The sequence below is a fragment of the Coregonus lavaretus genome, assembly GCF_964263955.1.
Source record: "Coregonus lavaretus genome assembly, chromosome: 4".
Taxonomy (NCBI): Eukaryota; Metazoa; Chordata; class Actinopteri; order Salmoniformes; family Salmonidae; genus Coregonus; species Coregonus lavaretus.
In genome coordinates this window covers 34049702-34073584 of record NC_139991.1, presented here as the reverse complement: position 1 = coordinate 34073584, position 23883 = coordinate 34049702, and the positions used below count along the sequence as shown (strand labels likewise).

The 23883-nt window shown below is 46.1% G+C and overlaps 1 protein-coding gene across 1 annotated transcript in view; it reads right to left on the bottom strand.

Annotated features, from left to right (window-relative positions):
* LOC311127735 (potassium/sodium hyperpolarization-activated cyclic nucleotide-gated channel 1-like) overlaps positions 1-23883 on the bottom strand; it is a gene marked incomplete at both ends in the record, with an annotated part of 218702 nt that overhangs the window by 99805 nt on the left and 95014 nt on the right. Inside the window, one exon of the mRNA XM_084159603.1 lies at positions 21236-21397. Coding sequence (XP_084015729.1) covers positions 21236-21397 — 162 coding nt within the window. The remainder of the gene's footprint in view (positions 1-21235; positions 21398-23883) is intronic.

Here is a 23883-nt window from a genome sequence, read left to right as displayed (position 1 = left end):
CAATAACAGCACTTACAGTTGACCGTGGCAGCTGTAGCAGGGCAGAAATTTGACTAACTGAGTTGATGGAAAGGTGGCTTCCTAAGACGGTGCCACGTTGAAAGTCACTGAACTCTTCAGTAAGGCAATTCTACTGCCAGTGTTTGTCTATGGAGATTGCATGGCTTTGTGCTCGATTTTATACACCTGTCAGCAACGGGTGTGGCTGAAATAGCCAAATCCAGTAATTCAAAGGGGTGTCCACATATTTTTTTATATATAGTGTATGTCTATGGCCACAACGCAACAAGCTGTTCCACAGATAGGAGCAATAGGAGTGGGAAAAAGGTGCTAGTGCATTGATAAGCATACCAAAGATGGCATTAACGATAAATAATAACATAAAGACAGCACTTCTAAAAGCCTATTTCACACCATAGCCTGCTGAATTTGCAAGATAACTTCTTTCATTTTTATTTCGTCACAAATGAAAATGTGGCACTGACTCACCCATGGATTGATGTTTCAGTATTGTCTAACTGAAGAGTTCGGCATTCGACTAGCCGTGTGTGGCAGGCAGGCGAGCAATATCCACCACCGTAGTACGGATGAAGCCTGACCGTGAATGTGAAGCTAACTGAAGCTGGCTAGCTTTATAAAAGAGTAGTATACCACTCTGGTGACACACAGCAAGACACTAACACACACACTAACCACCATTCCCTTGTATCTCTCTGTTAGTCTAATGGCTGGTGTTAGTCTAATGGCTGGGATGCCAGTGAGATGTTCAACTAGGAGAGGTACGGAGTCAACTCCACCTATGGCTTCCTCTCCATGTACATGTGAGTATCCTCCCATCAGCTCCTCAATGGCTTTCTCAATGTCTGTTTAGTAATGCATTATTTGCCTCTGTAGCTCAATTGGGAGAGCATGGCGCTTGTAACGCCAGGGTAGTGGGTTCGATCCCCGGGACCACCCATTCGTAAAAATGTATGCGCACATGACTGTAAGTCGCTTTGGATAAAAGCATCTGCTAAATGGCATATTATTTATTATTATTTTTATTTCCAACCAGAATACCTGTATTTACAGAAATACAAAAAGTAGTTGATCCCCTGCTGATTTTGTACGTTTGCCCACTGACAAAGACATGATCAGTCTATAATTTTAATGGTAGGTTTATTTGAAAAGTGAGAGACAGAATAACAACAAAAAAATCCAGAAAAACACATGTCAAAAATGTTATGAATAAATTTGCATTTTAATGAGGGAAATAAGTATTTGACCCCTCTACAAAACATGACTCAGTACTTGGTGGCAAAACCCTTGTTGGCAATCACAGAGGTTAGACGTTTCTTGTAGTTGGCCACCAGGTTTGCACACATCTCAGGAGGGATTTTGTTCCACTCCTCTTTGCAGATCTTCTCCAAGTCATTAAGGTTTCGAGGCTGACGTTTGGAAACTCGAACCTTCAGCTCCCTCCACAGATTTTCTATGGGATTAAGGTCTGGAGACTGGCTAGGCCACTCCAGGACCTTAATGTGCTTATTCTTGAGCCACTCCTTTGTTGCCTTGGCTGTGTGTTTTGGGTCATTGTCATGCTGGAATACCCATCCACGACCCATTTTCAATGCCCTGGCTGAGGGAAGGAGGTTCTCACCCAAGATTTGACGGTACATGGCCCCATCCATCGTCCCTTTGATGCGGTGAAGTTGTCATGTTCCCTTAGCAGAAAAACACCCCCAAAGCATATGTTTCCACCTCCATGTTTGACGGTGGGGATGGTGTTCTTGGGGTCATAGGCAGCATTCCTCCTCCTCCAAACACGGCGAGTTGAGTTGATGCCAAAGAGCTTGATTTTGGTCTCATCTGACCACAACACTTTCACCCAGTTCTCCTCTGAATCATTCAGATGTTCATTGGCAAACTTCAGATGGCCCTGTATATGTGCTTTCTTGAGCAGGGGGACCTTGCGGGCGCTGCAGGATTTCAGTCCTTCACGGCGTAGTGTGTTACCAATTGTTTTCTTGGTGACTATGGTGTCAGCTGCCTTGAGATCATTGACAAGATCCTCCCGTGGGCTGATTCCTCACCGTTCTCATGATCATTGTAACTCCACGAGGTGAGATCTTGCATGGAGCCCCAGGCCGAGAGAGATTGACAGTCTTTTGTGTTTCTTCCATTTGCGAATAATAATAATAAGTTATTGTAGGTTAGCATTGTATTCGGCGGTGCCGGGTGTAGCACGAAGCTAGCTAGCTAGCCGTTTTTCAAACAAAGTCAACACAGTAGCCATTGCTAGCTAGCCAACACGACCAGCTAACTGTACTGTAGCAGCTAAATACAATATATTTGTGCTAGCCAGCCAACGTTTAATTATTGCTGCGTTATGAAAGGAACTAGACACGGACACGAATTATTTGTTTAGTGTGTTAACACACTATTGGTAGTTTGTTGTAACTAAGTATTGGTGCTAAACTGTGTGTTATTGGATGCTAGCATGCTAGTTAGCTATGGCGTCATAGTTAGCTAGCTGAATAAAGTAAGTTGAGTCTATTCCTTGAAACATTGAACCGCTGTAGTTCACAACAACTCTAATTTCTAAAGTGGAAGTTGGGAGAGTTTTTATTCGGGTGGTTCAGTGAAACAATTATAGTTTCTGAGGTGGAAGTTTTGGTGAGGGAGGCCCTACTCTCTCCTTTCCCAGATGTTTAGTTAATTTCATTCCGATCTCCTCTGCATTATTGTAGCCATTTGCTACAGCCTGTCAACTATGCCTCTGCCTATCCCTGTTCTCTCCTCTCCGCACAGGCTACACAAACGCCTCACACCGCGTGGCTGCTGCCTCTCTAACCTGGTGGTCCCTGCACGCACCCCACACCTGGAGTTCCAGGTCTCAGGCAGCCTCTGGAACTGCCGTTCTGCTGCCAACAAGGCTGACTTCATCCCAGCCTATGCTAACCTCCAGTCCCTCGACTTCCTGGCGCTGACGGAAACATGGATTACCACTGAAAACACTGCTACTCCTACTGCTCTCTCCTCGTCTGACCATGTGTTCTCACATACCCCGAGAGCATCTGGTCAGAGGGGTGGTGGCACAGGAATCCTCATCTCTCCCAAGTGGACATTCTCAATTTTTCCCCTAACCCATCTGTCTATCTCCTCATTTGAATTCCATGCTGTCACAGTCACTAGCCCATTTAAGCTTAATATCCTTGTCATCTATCGCCCTCCAGGTTCCCTTGGAGAGTTCATCAATGAGCTTGACGCCTTGATAAGTTCCTTTCCTGAGGATGGCTCACCCTTCACAGTTTTGGGGGATTTCAACCTCCCTACGTCTACATTTGACTCATTTCTCTCTGCCTCCTTCTTTCCACTCCTCTCCTCTTTTGACCTCACCCTCTCACCGTCCCCCCCTACTCACAAGGCAGGCAATACGCTTGACCTCATCTTTACTAGATGCTGCTCTTCTACTAATCTCACTGCAACTCCCCTCCATGTCTCCGACCACTACTTTGTATCCTTTTCTCTCTCGCTCTCCTCCAACACTACTCACTCTGCCCCTACACAGATGGTAATGCGCCGCCGCAACCTTCGCTCTCTCTCTCCCACTACTCTCTCCTCTTCCATCCTATCATCTCTTCCCTCTGCTCAATCCTTCTCCCTCCAATCTCCTGATTCTGCCTCCTCAACCCTCCTCTCCTCCCTTTCTGCATCCTTTGACTCTCTGTGTCCCCTATCCTCCCGGCCGGCTCGGTCCTCCCCTCCAGCTCCGTGGCTTGATGACTCATTGCGAGCTCACAGAACAGAGCTCCGGGCAGTGGAGCGGAAATGGAAGAAAACTAAACTCCCTGCCGACCTGGCATCTTTTCACTCCCTCCTCTCTACATTTTCTTCATCTGTTTCTGCTGCTAAGGCCACTTTCTACCACTCTGTCTTCCAAGAATCTGCCTCTAACCCTAGGAAGCTCTTTGCCACATTCTCCTCCCTGCTGAATCCCCCCCCCCCCCCCCCCCCTCCTCTCTCTCTGTGGATGACTTCGTCAACCACTTTGAAAAGAAGGTTGACGACATCCGATCCTCGTTTGTTAAGTCTAATGACACTGCTGGTCCTGCTCACACTGCCCTACCCTATGCTTTGACTTCTTTCTCCCCTCTCTCTCCAGATAAAATCCTGCGACTTGTGACTGCAGGCCGCCCAACAACCTGCCCGCTTGACCCCATCCCCTCCTCTCTTCTCCAGACCATCTCCGGTGACCTTCTCCCCTACCTCACCTCGCTGATCAACTCATCCTTGACCGCTGGCTATGTCCCTTCCGTCTTCAAGAGAGCGAGAGTTGCACCCCTTCTCAAAAAACCAACACTCGATCCCACTGATGTCAACAACTACAGACCAGTATCCCTTCTTTCTTTTCTTTCCAAAACTATTGAGCGTGCCGTCTTTAGCCAACTCTCTTGCTATCTCTCTCAGAATGACCTTCTTGATCCAAACCAGTCAGGTTTCAGGACTGGTCATTCAACTGAGACTGCTCTTCTCTGTGTCACGGAGGCTCTCCGCACTGCTAAAGCTAACTCTCTCTCCTCTGCTCTTGTCCTTCTAGACCTGTCTGCTGCCTTTGATACTGTGAACCATCAGATCCTCCTCTCCACCCTCTCCGAGCTGGGCATCTCCGGCGCGGCTCACTCCTGGATTGCGTCCTACCTGACCGGTCGCTCCTACCAAGTGGCGTGGCGAGAAGCTGTCTCCGCACCACGTGCTCTCACCACTGGTGTCCCCCAGGGCTCAGTTCTAGGCCCTCTCCTATTCTCCCTATACACCAAGTCACTTGGCTCTGTCATATCCTCACATGGCCTCTCCTATCATTGCTACGCTGACGATACACAACTAATCTTCTCCTTTCCCCCTTCTGATAACCAGGTGGCGAATCGCATCTCTGCATGTCTGGCAGACATATCAGTATGGATGACGGATCACCACCTCAAGCTGAACCCTGGCAAGACGGAGCTGCTCTTCCTCCCGGGGAAGGACTGCCCGTTCCATGATCTCGCCATCACGGTTGACAACTCCGTTGTGTCCTCCTCCCAGAGTGCGAAGAGCCTTGGCGTGACCCTGGACAACACCCTGTCGTTCTCCGCTAACATCAAGGCGGTGACCCGATCCTGCATGTTCATGCTCTACAACATTCGGAGAGTACGACCCTGCCTTACACAGGAAGCGGCACAGGTCCTAATCCAGGCACTTGTCATCTCCCGTCTGGATTACTGCAACTCGATGTTGGCTGGGCTCCCTGCCTGTGCCATTAAACCCCTACAACTCATCCAGAATGCCGCAGCCCGTCTGGTGTTCAACCTTCCCAAGTTCTCTCACGTCACCCCGCTCCTCCGCACACTCCACTGGCTTCCAGTTGAAGCTCGCATCTGTTACAAGACCATGGTGCTTGCCTATGGAGCTGTGAGGGGATCGGCACCTCTGTACCTTCAGGCTCTGATCAGTCCCTACACCCAAACGAGGGCATTGCGTTCATCCACCTCTGGCCTGCTGGCTCCCCTTCCTCTGCGGAAGCATAGTTCCCGCTCAGCCCAGTCAAAACTGTTCGCTGCTCTGGCACCCCAATGGTGGAACAAGCTCCCTCACGACGCCAGGACAGCGGAGTCACTCACCACCTTCCGGAGACATTTGAAACCCCACCTCTTTAAGGAATACCTGGGATAGGATAAAGTAATCCTTCTACCCACCCCCCCCCCCCCCCCCCACCCCCCCCCCCCCCCAAAAAAAAGATTGTAAAGTGGTTATCCCACTGGCTATAGGGTGAATGCACCAATTTGTAAGTCGCTCTGGATAAGAGCGTCTGCTAAATGACGTAAATGTAAACGTAAATGTAAAATAATCGCACCAACTGTTGTCACCTTCTCACCAAGCTGCTTGGCGATGGTCTTGTAGCCCATTCCAGCCTTGTGTAGGTCTACAATCTTGTCCCTGACATCCTTGGAGAGCTCTTTGGTCTTGGCCATGGTGGAGAGTTTGGAATCTGATTGATTGATTGCTTCTGTGGACAGGTGTCTTTTATACAGGTAACAAGCTGAGATTAGGAGCACTCCCTTTAAGAGTGTGCTCCTAATCTCAGCTCGTTACCTGTATAAAAGACACCTGGGAACCAGAAAAATCTTTCTGATTGAGAGGGGGTCAAATACTTATTTCCCTCACTGTATACTGGTATGCCTTTCTGATCATGTTAGTTTTTTCTTCCCATCTATCCCTCTCTCCCCCCTCAGTGTTCCTCTGGAGAGTCCTGCCTCAGATGAATGAGGCCGAGGGCAAGCGCCCAGCGCCACCACCTCGCCTCACTGAATACGTTATTTTTCCACTAGCACAGACTTTGCTGATAAAGACTGTTGGGGGAAAATGTACTTGATACGATTGCGATGTGTTGTTCTGGATAAGACTGTCTGCTAAATGACTAAAATGTCAAATGTAGCTCTCCAGGAGGGTAACACAGACTGCTAGCAGCTACCACATTTAACAAATTGTGATTCATTCATCATTACAACATAATTTAAAATAAAATTAATCATCTTTGTTTCATATTCTTGTTTGTGCTAAGGAGGTCCAGTAGGTTAATATGAATAGTACTGATGACTGTAAGGTTGACTTGAGTGAAATATTATGTTTTGGTATTGTAATACTTTCTGTAACTGGTCGCATCACCTGCTACTTGCATTTCAATAGCAAAGTTGTTTATGAATTACATAATTGTCAGAAAGTGATGATAAATCTGGTAACATCAATCAACAGCCATCTTAGTGCAGAACAACATTGCTTGGACACACTGATTTTGTGATGAGACACAAATAATGTTGAAGCTATGGCCAAAGAGTAGCTAATATCAATGATCAAGGTAAGAATAGACATAGCTATGAAGTTCTACTTCTGTTTGATGAAATTGTTGCAGCATTATGTTATTGTATGTACTTTGAGTTATTGGTTTGATTAGCTAACTAGCTATCTACGGTGGAGGGGTCAATACAGTGGGGGAAAAAAGTATTTAGTCAGCCACCAATTGTGCAAGTTCTCCCACTTAAAAAGATGAGAGAGGCCTGTAATTTTCATCATAGGTACACGTCAACTATGACAGACTAATTGAGTAAAAAAAATCCAGAAAATCACATTGTAGGATTTTAATGAATTTATTTGCAAATTATGGTGGAAAATAAGTATTTGGTCACCTACAAACAAGCAAGATTTCTGGCTCTCACAGACCTGTAACTTCTTCTTTAAGAGGCTCCTGTCACGATCGTTTACGAACGAGAAGGACCAAGGTGCAGCGTGATAAGCATACATGTTTATTAAAACTTAAACACCACGACAAAAACAACAAACAAAACGTGAAGTCCAAGGTAGCACACTAACATACCTTACACGGAACAAGATCCCACCACTAACTGGTGCCAACAGGCTGCCTAAGTATGGTCCCCAATCAGAGACAACGAGCTACAGCTGCCTCTGATTGGGATCCACCCTGGCCAACATAGATCTAAACGATCTAGAAGCTAAACATAGAAAAACATAACATAGAAACTACACACCTGGCTCAACATTTAAGAGTCCCCAGAGCCAGGGCGTGACAGCTCCTCTGTCCTCCACTCGTTACCTGTATTAATGGCACCTGTTTGAACTTGTTATCAGTATAAAAGACACCTGTCCACAACCTCAAACAGTCACACTCCAAACTCCACTATGGCCAAGACCAAAGAGCTGTCAAAGGACACCAGAAACAAAATTGTAGACCTGCACCAGGCTGGGAAGACTGAATCTGCAATAGGTAAGCAGCTTGGTTTGAAGAAATCAACTGTGGGAGCAATTATTAGGAAATGGAAGACATACAAGACCACTGATAATATCCCTCGATCTGGGGCTACACGCAAGATCTCACCCCGTGGGGTCAAAATGATCACAAGAATGGTGAGCAAAAATCCCAGAACCACACGGGGGGACCTAGTGAATGACCTGCAGAGAGCTGGGACCAAAGTAACAAAGCCTACCATCAGTAACACAGACTCAAATCCTGCAGTGCCAGACGTGTCCCCCTGCTTAAGCCAGTACATGTCCAGGCCCGTCTGAAGTTTGCTAGAGTGCATTTGGGTGATCCAGAAGAGGATTGGGAGAATGTCATATGGTCAGATGAAACCAAAATAGAATGTTTTGGTAAAAACTCAACTCGTCGTGTTTGGAGGACAAAGAATGGTGAGTTGCATCCAAAGAACACCATACCTACTGTGAAGCATGGGGGTGGAAACATCATGCTTTGGGGCTGTTTTTCTGCAAAGGGACCAGGACGACTGATCCGTGTAAAGGAAAGAATGAATGGGGCCATGTATCGTCAGATTTTGAGTGAAAACTTCCTTCCATCAGCAAGGGCATTGAAAATGAAACGTGGCTGGGTCTTTCAGCATGACAATGATCCCAAATACACCGCCCGGGCAACGAAGGAGTGGCTTCGTAAGAAGCATTTCAAGGTCCTGGAGTGGCCTAGCCAGTCTCCAGATCTTAACCCCATAGAAAATCTTTGGAGGGAGTTGAAAGTCCGTGTTGCCCGGCGACAGCCCCAAAACATCACTGCTCTAGAGGAGATCTGCATGGAGGAATGGGCCAAAATATCAGCAACAGTGTGTGAAAACCTTGTAAAGACTTACAGAAAACGTTTGACCTGTGTCATTGCCAACAAAGGGTATATAACAAAGTATTGAGAAACTTGTGTTATTGACCAAATACTTATTTTCCACCATAATTTGCAAATAAATTCATTAAAAATCCTACAATGTGATTTTCTGGAAAAACATTTATCATTTTGTTTGTCATAGTTGACGTGTACCTATGATGAAAATTACAGGCATCTCTCATCTTTTTAAGTGGGAGAACTTGCACAATTGGTGGCTGACTAAATACTGTTTTCCCCCACTGTATGATGCAAATAATTGAGCATTTGTAGCTGATCTGAGCTCATGCCTGCATGTTAGATAGGTAATCTGCCTTCAATTTAATTGTGAATATGGCTGAGATAATAGAACAAAACAAGTATGTTTAGAGCCTTGAATTTAATTGTGAATATGGCTGAGACAATAGAACAAAAGTACAGTATGTTGAGGGTCAATGTTGTCACAACGAGTTAGTTAGCTAGCCAGCTAGCTAACGTGTGCCATAGCTGGGCTGCTCAGACAAGACAACCCGGGAGCCTGGCTAGCAATCTAGCTAGAAACTAACATTACAACCTCAACTAACAAAACGGATACAATTTCAATAATGTAGGCTATCTGGCATTAATTCAATTTTGAATATGGCTTAGATATGGCTGAGAACAAAATTATATTGAGTGTCAATGTTGTCGGGATATAACGTTAGCTAGTTAGCTAGAAACTTGTATAACTAGCTACTGTTGCTAAGATATGAGAGAGTGACTAGGTTTCCGTTTTGCATCACAGCTCCGTACATCGCCAATGAGGACATGCTGTATTTCTCACTTTGAATGAGGCTGTATGATCTGTAATCCTAATTCTGTCTATCTTTTTCTGTTTCTCTTTCAACAAAAATGAAATATTAGCCTGTTAGGCCCCATGTGGTCCTCTGTAGTTCAGCTGGTAGAGCACGGCGCTTGTAACGCCAGGGTAGTGTGTTCGATCCCCGGGACCACCCATACACAAATTTTTTTGGGTAAATGGCATATTATTATGTAAGAAGTTAACTTTCCTTCATATTTGCTGTAAAATATAGCAGATGATTTTAATTACATAAACAACACCTTTCTCGGCTATTCAAACGGAAGGCATTTCTGACACAAATCTTTCTCGGTCATTCGAGCGTCACTGTTGACAACTTAGTGGAATTTCTTTAATATCTTCTTAGAGGGAGGACCTGATCAGCATTCTGAATGTTACCCCCTCTGCTCCAGCTAAGAGTTCAGTGACGGCTGCATTATCTTGTCCAGTGATTAAGTGAATGCAGCTTCACAAGAGGAAAAACCTACTCTAAGGCCCATTAGTCATATAGATAATCAACCTATACCCTACCACTCAGTAGTATCTACAGTACAACACACGTGTGCATGCACAAACGCACACGCGCATGCACGCACACCACACTGTTCACCCAGCAGTACCTCCAACACACTGCATCGCCCACCAAGCAGTATCTCTACAACATACCACACCGCAGAGCTGGGTTCAAATACTATTTGAAATAATGTTCGATTGTTTAGCTGCGATTTATTGAGCTTGCCTGACTTAACGAACCAATAAAAGAGTTCCAAAACTACAAACCCCGCCCATCTGACACTTCAGGCAGGCTCGACAAAAACTCAAAGCATTTGAAAGATTTAAAATAGTATTTGAACCCAGGTCTGACAATCCGTTCGCCAAGCAGTATCTACAACACAGCACACCATTCAGGCTTTCACACAGTTAGAAGGGGAAGAAAGAAAAGGAGCAACGCAAAAAAAGGTGCAATGTAATCCATATCTGGAGGGATTAAAATACTTATCCTACAGGATAGCTCAAATGGTAGATGGGGGACTTTGATGATGCTGTAATCTCCCTTCACTGGCTGTCACTGTGACAGGGCCAGCATGAAATTAAGTATTTATACTTCTATTCTTAACGTTCTTTGTTAGACATGTGAAAGAGGGAAAGTAAGTTTGAGACTACTGGAGTAAGCACATACTGTAGGTATATACATATAACTGCCAAAATAAAGGAAACACCAACATAAAGTGTCTTAGTAGGGCGTTGGACCACCACGAGCCAGAACAGCTTAAATGCACCTTGGCATAGATAGAAGTGTCTGGAACTCTATTGGAGCGATGCAACACCATTCTTCCACGAGCAATTGCATAATTTGGTGTGTTGTTGATGGTGGTGGAAAACGCTGTCTCAGGCGCTGCTCCAGAATCTCCCATAAATGTTAATTTGGGTTGAGACCTGGTGACTGAGACGGCCATGGCATATGGTTTACATCGTTTTAATGCTCATTAAACCATTCAGTGACCACTTGTGCCCTGTGGATGGGGGCATTGTCATCCTATGGGGCCATAGCCATTGTAGCCAAATAATGGCCAAAATAATGGCCTGCCAAGCATTTTTATACACAACCCTAAGCATGATGGGATGTTAACTGCTTAATTATCTCAGGAACCACACCTGTGTGGAAGCACCTGCTTTATATATACTTTGCATCCCTCATTTACTCAAGTTTTTCCATTATTTTGGCAGTTACCTGTATGTACCTATAATTATACCTAGTCTAGAATTTCTTTGTTGTCAGAACCCTGAAAATGGGGGAAAGTTTGAGCCAGACAACTAGAGTAAGCATAACGGTGCTAGCGAGTGTTAGGGATCGTCCTGACCTCACACGGGGCACCATGTTGTATGACTGCCAAAAATGTGCTCCCAGAACTGCATCATGATGGAAAACGCCGGCAAGGCCAGCCAGGCATTTGGTATTTGGTATTTTATTAGGATATTTTTTGACAATAAAGACAACAAAAAGGGAGCTATTATTATAAAAAATCCTTAGGTGGAAACACTAATGTGTTCTGAACAGACTGGGAACAGGATGTCAGAGCTAGTCTGAGGTTTTCACTGTGTATCTGTCTGTACCTCTGTCAGCAGTACATCCATAGTGTACCTAGCCTAAGGTCTATACAGGAGAGGAGACCACAACAACAACAAGCACTATTTTCTTCACAGACGCAGAGACACAGCCAACCAAACAAACTATAGTCTGATGCGGTATGTATAGAGCACATATGCCTTGAAATAGATTCAGTGGCTATTTGGGCTTTGGGTTTCTTCACTGTGCCAGGAGAGATATCTACACAGACTCACATGGCATACATTTTGTTGAATTTAAATGCAGTTTTCATACTGACTAAGGGTCTATGTGTGTCTGTGACTCTGCAGTGGTACAGCGGTTCAGATGGGCCATGGCTTGCAAATCTCACACCAACAGATTCCCTGGCTTCTATTCAGTAACTGCAGTCATACAGCAGCATTATTGTATGAATGGACCACAGAATTCCCTACCTTCCTACTGCATCTCTCCGAGGCTCTCACACTGTACCTTAACAAAAGAATGTCTCGGTAACCACGCCACTGCCCTAAAGGGAACACCTGCAAACTAGCCTTTTAGTTAGTTCTCATCTGCATTGATCTCTGTGAAGAATGAGGGGAAGGTATTCTGTACATGCAGGGCAGGGTGTTATCGATTATAGATTATACAGACTTGAATAGAAGCATAAGACAATACACATGGGTGACTGAGATTGATTCCAGTCCAAAGAATGATTAATCAGGATCATGATTCAAAAGCATTTGGATGCCTCTATTCTATTAAAAGGAAAATGCTGGATGTTTTGGATCTGGCTAGGAAATACAAGAATGGGTTATATGTCTAATTTAGCATGAAACCCCATAGCATTGGGGAAATTACAACAAACACTTGGGTGATGATATAATTGCGAGATAATTTTGATAAAACATAGGCTACCCTCCCAGACTCAAAATGCCATGCCAGAGTTAGCAAAGTGCCTTTGGGAAACTTTCCCTGTTGCCTGACAGTATAGGGAGGGGTTGGCAGTTGTGATGCTGAAAAGTGTTGACATGTTGCACCTCCAGTGTACTGATTTGGAGTGGTTTATATGCATGCCGTAACACAGAGAGACTTGTCCGGTTGAAAAAAATAGAAGAACGAGAACCTGGGGCAAGCATTTACAATCAGGAGCCCAGGGGGCCAATTTCCAACTCCTATCTCATCCCTCTGGAATGGGCAATCAGAGGCATTTGACCTCTCTTATAGCTCTGAGTAACAGAGAAAAAGGAGGAGGGTGAGGGTGAGGGTGAGGGTGAGGGTGAGGGTGAGAGCGAGAGAGAGAGAGCGAGAGAGAGAGAGAGAGAGAGAGAGAGAGAGAGAGAGAGAGAGAGAGAGAGAGAGAGAGAGAGAGAGAGAGAGAGAGAGAGAGAGAGAGAGAGAGAGAGAGAGAGAGAGAGAGTAATAAAATATGTTATGCTAGACTCGCCTTACATAAGGACTTCTGCAATATATTTAAAGGGCAACAACAGAATCACCCCCAAGAGCCATCTCTTCAAGTAAGCATTCATATTGATAAAGACAGTACAGTACATGCTCTGGTGGTGCCCCATAGCTACAATAGATTTACTGTAATGTTGCTGGTTGGGTAGAAAAATGTGTCCCATTTTGTTTGAATGGTAGAACACCCCAGCCATATTGTTTTATTTATGTGATGTGTTTTCTTAGTTTGCAACCAATGTACCTGTCTGGCACTAACCCCAGAAAACGTCACATCCCCTAAGCCCATATTAGTACAGCAGCATAACTTTACATTTTTGATAACAATTTCATTAAGCATGATGGGACTGCAGTGAGAGATGGTTATAAATGTTATTATTATTATTATTATTTATTTTTTACCCCAATTTCGTGATATCCAATTGCGATCTTGTCTCATTCGCTGCAACTCCCCAACGAATCATGCGTCCTCCGAAACATGACCCGTCAAACCGGGCTTCTTTACACCCGCCCGCTTAACCCGGAAGCCAGCTGCACCAATGTGCACTGTTCAACTGACGACCAAAGTCGCTAGAGCTCGATGAGGCAAGTAAAGCCCCCCCGCCAAACCCTCCCCTAAACCGGACGACGCTGGGCCAATTGTGCTCCGCCCTATGGGACTCCCGATCACGGCCGGTTGTGACACAGCCTGGGATTGAACCCGAGTCTGTAATGACACCTCAAGCACTACGATGCAGTATCTTAGACTGCTGCACCACTCGGGAGGCATAAATGTATTTTTATTCATGTTAGGGAACTGAAAACAATCTACATCAGGCTGCACATAAACAGTTTAGATCCCGTGGCCCATAGGGTCTCTGGTTGACAGGTATTGAAGCACTACGGGGGCATCCCAAATGGCACCCTATTCCCTATAGTGCACTACTTTTGACCAGAGCCCAACAGTAGTAGTGCATTATATGGGGGACAGGCTGTCATTTGCGACACTCGCTGCTCAGCTGGTATTGAAGAAGTAGCTCTTCAGGGGGATGTGTCTGCTGCCATTTCAGCAGCTAAATTAAGATAGATCTTTAGCCTGGCCCAACACTATGGCTGGAGACTCTGACTTTCTCCTGAGCAAACATTGCAACACTTTAAATTGATCTCAGGTCCATCTCCAAATATTGGCTGACAAATTAAATTTACCTCAAAGATCAAAGGAACAATCCAAGACCCAAACTTTTCCCCCTTTACTTCAGGACTGCACCTACGGAGCTAAGATTCATCCATAATTATTATCTATACTTAATTTTAAAGGGTAGGTAGCATGAGTTTTTACTCACCAAAGAAACAACGTAGTGTGGTCAAAGACTTAATAACTTAGTTGTAGTCACAGTGTGGTTACCTATAACTCCAAAGATTATGTTTTTGGGTTTTTAAATATTTAGGAAGTTATTTTCGGATACCTTCGGAACTACCCACAATGCACTATTGTCAACGTAATATGGAGAATTGGTGCTACCTAGCTAGCTTCAGCTGGCTAACATTAGCTACTAGCCATGCCAGCATGTAATTACATTCAAGATCAAGTGTTGGCGTTGGTTAGCTACTACATACATCCACCAAGAAGAAACCATATTAATTCATGCATCTCCTCTTCTCCTGTGCGCTTGGTAGTGGTAGTCGAGTGAGCCAGTGAGTGTTGTAGTAGTTTTTCGTCGTCCGTAGCTAGTGTTAGTTTTCAATCGGTAATCTCTGCTCTCTCTACTTTATATCTGCTAACTTTTTTTTTGCTGTGTTCTGTGGGTTACTGCCTGTGTCTAGTTGGTGTTGTTCTCTGGCTTACTACTTAGCTATGTTGACTGTGGTGGTTGGCTAGCTAGGCTAGTTAGCTTGCTAGGCTAGCTAGCAGGTTAAAATAACTAGCATTAGCTAGTTGGCTTGCTGGCTAAGATAACTGCATATACCGGTGACATTATTTGATAACTGGTTAGATGGTGTTATGTATTTCCAAAACTTTGGTTTACTTTAATGTAGCTTTAAGCTAGGAGTTGATAGCCACTGGCTGACACATGCAGTGCTAAACTAACATTAACAGGCTGGTAGGGCTAACGTTAGCAGGCTAGTGGGGCTAACGTTAGTACGCTCGATGGCTAGCAACCTTGGAAGCTGATTTGTAACAATAAATGTACAAAGTGTTTGCTTGTAAGTTGGCTGAAATTTAAATGAATCCAGTAGTCATAAGTGCAAACTATTCGGTTTAATTTGAAGTTATACATTTGAAGTAATTTTTAATGTATTTTTTACAAATTATTACTTTTTTGTTATTTATTTTTTGTTGTTGTGGGAGTTACAGGTACATTATCCAGGCTGCCACTCAAAAGAGGAAAAACAAAAACAGTAAGAAATACATACAGAGTTTATTAATATATAATAATTCAGTATAAACAGGAAAAGAAAACATAAAAGAAGTGGCCATCCACCCCGAACCGGCCATCCCATTCCCCCAACCCCAGCCAACATGTCTCCATTCAAACCCCCCCACCCCCCACTCCCAGAAACCCTGTAAATAAAAAAATCTCACCCATCTACACACAATACCCCATAATGACATTTTTACATTTTAGTCATTTAGCAGACGCTCTTATCCAGAGCGACATACAGTTAGTGAGTGCATACATTTTCATACTGGCCCCCCGTGGGAATAGAACCCACAACCCTGGCGTTGCAAGCGCCATGCTCTACCAACTGAGCTACACGGGGCCCGTGTACATGTTTTTAGAAATTATTGGAAATTTATTGAAAATGTAATACATAAATATCCAATTTACATAAGTATTCACACCCCTGAGTCAATAATTTGTAGACACACCTTTCTGGGTAAGACTCTAAGAGCTTTCTGGGTAAGTATCTAAGAGCTTTCTACACCTGGATTGTAGAACATTTGCCCATTATTCTTAAAAAAATTCTTCAAGCACTGTCAAATTGGTTGTTGCTCATTGCTAGACAACCATTTTCAGGTCTTGCCATAGATGCTCAAGTAGCTTTAAGTAAAAACTCTGCCACTCAGGAACATTCACTGTCTTCTTGGTAAGCAACTCTAGTATATATTTGGCCTTGTGTTTTAGGTTATTGTCCTGCTGAAAGGTACAATCATCTCCCAGTGTCTGGTGGAAAGCAGACTGAACCAGGTTTTCCTCTAGGATTTTGCCTGTGCTTAGCTCCATTCTGTTTCTTTTTTATTCTGAAAAACTCCCCAGTCCTTAATGATTGCAAGCATATCCATAACATTTACATTACATTTTAGTCATTTAGCAGACGCTCTTATCCAGAGCGACTTACATTATTTATTTATTTTCCTACCCCCTGTGGGAATCGAACCCACAACCCTGGCATTGCAAACACCATGCTCTATCAACTGAGCTACATCCCTGCCGGCCATTCCCTCCCCTACCGTGGACGACGCTGGGCCAATTGCGCGCCGCCCCATCGGTCTCCCGGTCACGGCCGGCTACGACAGAGCCTGGATTCGAACCAGGATCTCTAGTGGCACAGCTAGCACTGCAATGCAGTGCCTTAGACCACCACTTGAAAATATGGAGCGTGGTACTCAGTAATGTGTTGTATTGGACTTGCACAAAACATAACACTTTGCATTCAGGACACGAAGTGAATTGCTTTGTCACATTTTTATACAGTATTAGTTTAGTGCCTGCCTTGTTATAAACAGGATACATGTTTTGGCAAATTTTTATTATGTACAGGCTTCCTTCTTTTCACTCTGTCAATTAGGTTAGTACTGTGGAGTAACTACAATTGTCACACCCTGGCTCTGGGACTCTATATGTTGAGCCAGGGTGTGTTCTTTCTGTTGTGTTTATTTCTATGTTGGCCAGAGTGACTCCCAATCAGAGGCAACGAGTGTCAGCTGTCGTTGGTTGTCTCTGATTGGGAGCCATATTTAAACTGTCTGTTTTCCCTTTGTGTTTGTGGGTTCTTGTTCCGTGTTGGTCATTGTTACCGTGGACTTCACGAGTCGTTTCTTGTTTTGTTGATTGTTGTCTATTATCACTAAAGATAATAAAGTTAACCATGTTCGTTCATCACGCTGCGCCTTGGTCTATTCCCAACGACGATCGTGACAGAAGAACCCACCATAAAAGGACCAAGCAGCGTGTCCAGGGGCAGATCTTGGACTGGACATGGGAGGAAGCGCCGGGAAAGGAGATGGAGAGGTTGGCGATGGCCCAGGTGGGCAAATCGTGGTCCTGGGAGGACATGCTCGGGGGCAAGGGACCTTGGGCTAGGATTAAGGCCCTGGCGAGAGAGGAGCAGCGGCGTCAGCAGTGTCATCGTCGGACGGACGAGAGGCAACCCCAAAAAATGTTTAGGGGGGGCACACGGCATGGGCGGCTGGGCAGCAGGAGGCTGCCACAGGGCGATTTGGAGAGGAGGCCACCGGGTTAGGGGGGCCAGAAGGCAGGTTGGCGGAGCCTGGATGGAGAGCGGAACCAACTTCCCGTACTCAGGCATGGCAGCATGGGACGGGGCAGGTTCCGCGGTATGCGGAGCGGCGTACTGTGCCACGAGTGGTCCGGCATAGTCCTGTACGTCCTGTGCGAGCACCCCGCACGTGTCGTGCGAAGGGGGGTATGCAGCCAGGACGGAGTGTGCCGGCTCAACGCTCGTGGTCTCCAATGCCTCTCCGCGGTCCCGGATATCCTGCTCTAGTGTCACGTGCTGTTATGCCAGTACGGGTACACAGCCCTGTACGTCCTGTGCGGATGCCTCACACAGAGTGTGTGAGGGTAGGCATTCAGCCAGGACGGGTTGTGGCCGCTCTTCACTCCAGGTCTCCTATCCGTCTCCACAGCCCGGTCCGGCCTGTCCCTGCTCCACGCACCAAGCCTACGGTGTGCGTCGCCAGCCCGGTCCGGCCTGTCCCTGCTCCTCGCACCAAGCCTACGGTGTGCGTCGCCAGCCCGGTCCGGCCTGTCCCTGATCCACGCACCAAGCCTACGGTGTGCGTCGCCAGCCCGGTCCGGCCTGTCCCTGCTCCACGCACCAAGCCTACGGTGTGCGTCGCCAGCCCGGTCCGGCCTGTCCCTGCTCCTCGCACCAAGCCTACGGTGTGCGTCGCCAGCCCGGTCCGGCCTGTCCCTGCTCCACGCACCAAGCCTACGGTGTGCGTCGCCAGCCCGGTCCGGCCTGTCCCTGCTCCTCGCACCAAGCCTACGGTGTGCATCGCCAGCCCAGTCCGGCCTGTCCCTGCTCCACGCACCAAGCCTACGGTGTGCGTCGCCAGCCCGGTCCGGCCTGTCCCTACTCCACGCACCAAGCCTACGGTGTGCGTCGCCAGCCCAGTCCGGCCTGTCCCTACTCCACGCACCAAGCCAGGGGTGCGAGTCGTCAGCCCGGTCCGGCCTGTTCCTACTCCACGCACCAAGCCAGGGGTGCGCATCGTCAGCCCGGTCCGGCCCGTTCCGGCTCCACGCACCAAGCCAGGGGTGCGCGTCGCCAGCCCGGCCCGGCCTGTTCCTGCTACTCGCACTAAGCCAGGGGTGCGAGTCGTCAGCCTGGTAAGGCCCGTTCCTGCTCCCCGCACCAAGTCAGTGGTGCGCGTCGTCAGCCCAGCTCGGCCCGTTCCTGCTCCCCGCACCAAGTCAGTGGTGCGCTTCGTCAGCCCGGCACGGCCCGTGCCTGGGTCACCGGTGCCTGGTAAGGTACCGGTCAACTGCTCCACTACGGAGCTGAAGCTAACCGCTCCTGCTGCGTCCAGTTCCGCTCCAGCCAGCGGGGCCAGACTGGACCAGGGGCGCTATGGGGGGTTTATTGGAGGGTGGTGGGCAAGGCCGGAGCCAGAACCGCCGCCGAGGAGGAATGCCCACCCAGCCCTCCCCTGTTTTGTTCAAGTTGAGGCGCGGTCGCAGTCCGCGCCTTTAGGGGGGGGTACTGTCACACCCTGGCTCTGGGACTCTATATGTTGAGCCAGGGTGTCTTCTTTCTGTTGTGTTTATTTCTATGTTGGCCAGAGTGACTCCCAATCAGAGGCAACGAGTGTCAGCTGTCGTTGGTTGTCTCTGATTGGGAGCCATATTTAAACTGTCTGTTTTCCCTTTGTGTTTGTGGGTTCTTGTTCCGTGTTGGTCATTGTTACCGTGGACTTCACGAGTCGTTTCTTGTTTTGTTGATTGTTGTCTATTATCACTAAAGATAATAAAGTTAACCATGTTCGTTCATCACGCTGCACCTTGGTCTATTCAATACGACGATCGTGACAACAATGTTGTTGATTCATTCTCAGTTTGTTCCTATCACAGCCATTAAACTCTGTAAGTGTTTTAAAATCACCATTGGCCTGTTGTTGAAATCCCTGAGCGCTTTCCTTCCTCTCCAGCAACTGAGTTAGGAAGGACGCCTGTATCTTTGTAGTGACTGGGTGTATTGATACACCATCTAAAGTGTAATTAATAACTTCACCATGCTCAAAGGGATATTTATATGTCTGCTTTTGTATTTTTACCCATCTACCAATAGTTGAACTTATTTACGAGGCATTGGAAAATCTCCCTGGTCTTTGTGGTTGAGTCTGTGGTTGAAATTTCCTGCTCGACTGAGGGACCTTACAGGTAATTGTATGTGTTGGGTAGAGAGATGAGGTAGTCATTCAAAAATTATGTTAAACACTATTATTGCACAGAGAGTCAGTCCATGCAACTTAATCAATTTTAAATTCAGGCTGTAATGCAACAAAAAAATATATATGGACAGTGCATTCGGAAAGTATTCAGACCCCTTGACTTTTTCCACATTTTGTTATGTTACAGCCTTATTCTAAAATGTATACAATGTTTTTCAGCGGCAGGGACTGGGAGACTAGTCAGGATCGAGGGAAAGATGAACGGCGCAAAGTACAGAGAGATTCTTGATGAAAACCTGCTCCAGAGCGCTCAGGACCTCAGACTGGGGTGAAGGTTCACCTTCCAATTGGACAATGACCCTAAGCACACAGCCAAGACAACGCAGGAGTGGCTTCAGGACAAGTCTCTGAATGTCCTTGAGCAGCCCAGCCAGAGCCTGGACTTGAACCCAATCGAACATCTCTGGAGAGACCTGAAAATAGCTGTGCAGCGACGCTCCCCATCCAACCTGACAGAGCTTGAGAGGATCTGCAGAGAAGAATGGGAGAAACTCCCAAAATACAGGTGTGCCAAGCTTGTAGAGTCATACCTAAGAAGACTCGAGGCTGTAATCGCTGCCAAAGGTGCTTCAACAAAGTACTGAGTAAAGGGTCTGAAAACGTATGTAAATGTGATATCAGTTGTTTAATATTAATACATTTGCTAAAATTCCTAAAAACCAGTTTTTGCTTTGTCATTATGGGGTATTGTGTGTAGATTAATGAGGGAAAAAATCTATGTAATCAATTTTAGAATAAGGCTGTAACGCAACAAAATGTGGAATAATTCAAGAGGTCTGAATACTTTCTGAATGCACTATATGTGTTGGGCTTTATGGATTGTTTATTTTTATGTGTTGGGCTTTATCTGAGATTATTCTTTACAGAGTCAAGTATATTTGTCCAGGCCTCAATTGTTGCTTGACTAGCACCATTCCTTCTCGCTGTCGATAATTCTAACGTTATAACTTCTCATAGGAACGAATTGGGAGAGAGTGAGGTGATTGCCATCTAAGAGCCAACATCTTTTTTTGTGGCAGTGCTGCCTGCCAGCAGTAATCGTCTCTGATTGATTGAGAGATTTAAGGAGCTATCATCTTTAAGTAACATAATAGATGCAAAGCATTTAATATTTATATTCATGCACTTCAAAATTTATTTAACCCAGAAGTATTTAACTGCAGGGCACTCCCACATTTGAAGTTATTTCTGTTGGACATTACATAATAGGGAATAAGCTGGCTTGCCGGGTCCTCCATATAACATCACACCCCGCAAAAACATTTTCTGGCATTTTTCGGAATTGTGATCGGTTTTATGTAATAACTCAAAAAATTGAAAAGTGCTGTGTAACTTTGCATTCGGACTTTTGATGTGTATACTAATGCAAATCCATATGTTACATGTGGTTATGTTTATGCTACCTACCCTTTAAAGGGATACCAACTGGTACCAATGTTTTAACATTTCCAACTATGAAAGAAAAAATAAATTTACAAACAAGATGTAGGGTATAATACTTACAACCATACCGTTTAGCGACACCCAGCAATCTTGGGGGAAATCTTGTAGGAGGGGGACCAGGAACTGTAGACAACCGTCCCAGTGGCAGAGCAGTAGCATCATCCCTATCAGATTAAATATTCTTACCACAGCACTGGCCAGGTCGTAGGTCATATGGAAGATCTGGAGACAAAGACAAGAGAAGGGGGAAAAAACTATGTTTAGATACAAGGATCCAAATATTAGTTCTCTGACAAAGATGATTGCTCCGAAACGCAACATTATTACCCATTATTGAAGGGAATTAAGTTACTAACCTTAAGCTCAGTTTTTCAGTTTTACATTCCTAAGACTGAGCACCCTTTCAACAGTCCAGAAAATATTTCAAATCGTGGTTAGAAAAAAATATAATTTTAAAACCAGTAGTAGAGAGGAGAGCCGCAGCCATTTTGGCCACAGGAGAATTTCAATCACTTTACAACACGGTGTAAAAGCTCAGTGTAATTCACAGATGTTGGGGTATTCATTATTTATCATGGACATCATCCAAAGCAAACAGACCACAGTGAAATGGCAAAAGATTCAAGGTTGCTGTACGCAGGGGGTATAAGTTCAGAGGAGGGCATAGCCAAGCCAATGCACTAGCCACAATAATACCACATTTCAAACCTTGTGACAATCAAACAACCGTTTATTTAAACTTAACAGTAATGGTGAGTTCACGATTTTAACACTTCCAGTTTAACACTTCCAGTCAGATCTGTGATATTAAATGAACCCATAAAGCATTTTCCTTTTAAAATGTTTTTTGGAGTTACAGTAAGGTTGAACCCCGATCCACACTGTACATGCTTTACTAATACCCATATCATCTCTTCCAAATAAACTGGATTTAACCGTGGCGACAGGAGCAGACAGAGAGAACGAGAGAGAGAACGAGGGAGATAGAGATCCAGAGACAGATCTAGAGACAGAGACACGATAATGATAATGTTGCTTAATCAGAGCGAACCAGGGCGACTGAATCTACAGGGTGACTGAACAGGTCTGGAGAAAAGGGTTGGCTGACATTGGATCTGAACAAAAGAGAATCTCCTCACACTTCTATGAGTTCCACTCTTACTGCTAATTCAGCTGAGTTCTCGTTTGCATAGGAAACCCATTATTTCTCTCCTGGCTCATTATTCCATTACCCATTTTGGCCAAAGCGCCAATTACTGTACTCCAAAAAATCTGAAAATTCACAGTTCCAGTTTCACACGATAAACCATGTAAAAAATGTAAAACTCAACTGCCTTATCCCTCCTCCCGCACAAAATGAAGGACCCAATCTGAGGGGTTGATGAGGTCATTGTTATCTATTTTTAAGATGATAGGATTTATTTTGTCCAAAAACTGCTTTAAAAGTCACTAATGCATGCATTTAATGGAGTTTTAATGGGTTCTTATGGTATGGTTTCAGAACACTGCAATGGCAGATTAAGAAGTTAATTTTATGCTCAACAAAATCCACAGGCAGTTGAGAAATTGTCACGCCCTGGCTCTGGGGACTCTAATATGTTGAGCCAGGGTGTGTAAAGTCTATGTGTTTTGTTCTAGGTTTCTTTCTAGTATTGTTGTTCTATGTTGGCCAGTGTGGTTCTCAATCAGAGGCAACATGATTCAGCTGTTGCTTGTTGTCTCTGATTAAGAACCATACTTTAGCAGCCTGTTTCCCCACAGAGTTTGTGGGATCTTGTTTCTAGTCTGTTGTGTTAGACCGTGAACTGTCACGTTTTCGTTTGGTTGTTTTTGATCGTGTCTCTAATAAAGAGTATGTTTGCCTGCAACGCTGCGCCTTGGTCCTCATCTCTGTTCGACGATCGTGACAGAAGATCCCACCAAGACTGGACCAAGCAGCAAGTCCAGGAGCCAGCGCCTGAGAGATCTCTAGCGGATCTCCTTCGCCTCCTCGACTGGGTCAAGCCATGTGAGGAAGAGAGGGGCTTGACGTGGAGGCAGAAGGGCGAAAGGCTGGCGAGAAGCATGGAGACCTGGTCCACGGGTAGGAGTGAAGCCCATACATTTTTTAGGGGGGGGCTAACGCCGTGGACGACGGGGCAGCAGGAGGCCGCCAGGTTACGGGAATCACTGGTCACCAGGGGGAAGGAGGATGTAGAGGCACGGCGAGAGGTACTGGCGTGTGTTGCCAGTCCGGTCCGGCCTGTTCCTGATCCCCACGTAGGGCCAGTGGTGTGTGTTCCCAGTACGGTCCGGCCTGTTCCTGCCACTCGCACCAAGTCTACGGTGCGCGTCGCCAGCTCGGCCCGGCCTGTTCCTGCTCCCCGCACCAAGTCTGTGGTGCGCGTCGCCAGCCCAGTCCGGCCCATTCCTGCTCCCCGCACCAAGTCAGTGGTGCGTTTCGTCAGCCCTGTCCGGCCCGTTCCTGCTCCCCGCACCAAGTCAGTGGTGCGCGTCGTCAGCCCGGTCCGGCCCATTCCTGCTCCCCGCACCAAGTCAGTGGTGCGTTTCGTCAGCCCAGCTCGGCCCGTTCCTGCTCCCCGCACCAAGTCAGTGGTGCGCTTCGTCAGCCCGGCACGGCCCGTTCCTGCTCCCCGCACCAAGTCAGTGGTGCGCTTTGTCAGCCCGGCACGGCCCGTTCCTGCTCCCCGCACCAAGTCAGTGGTGCG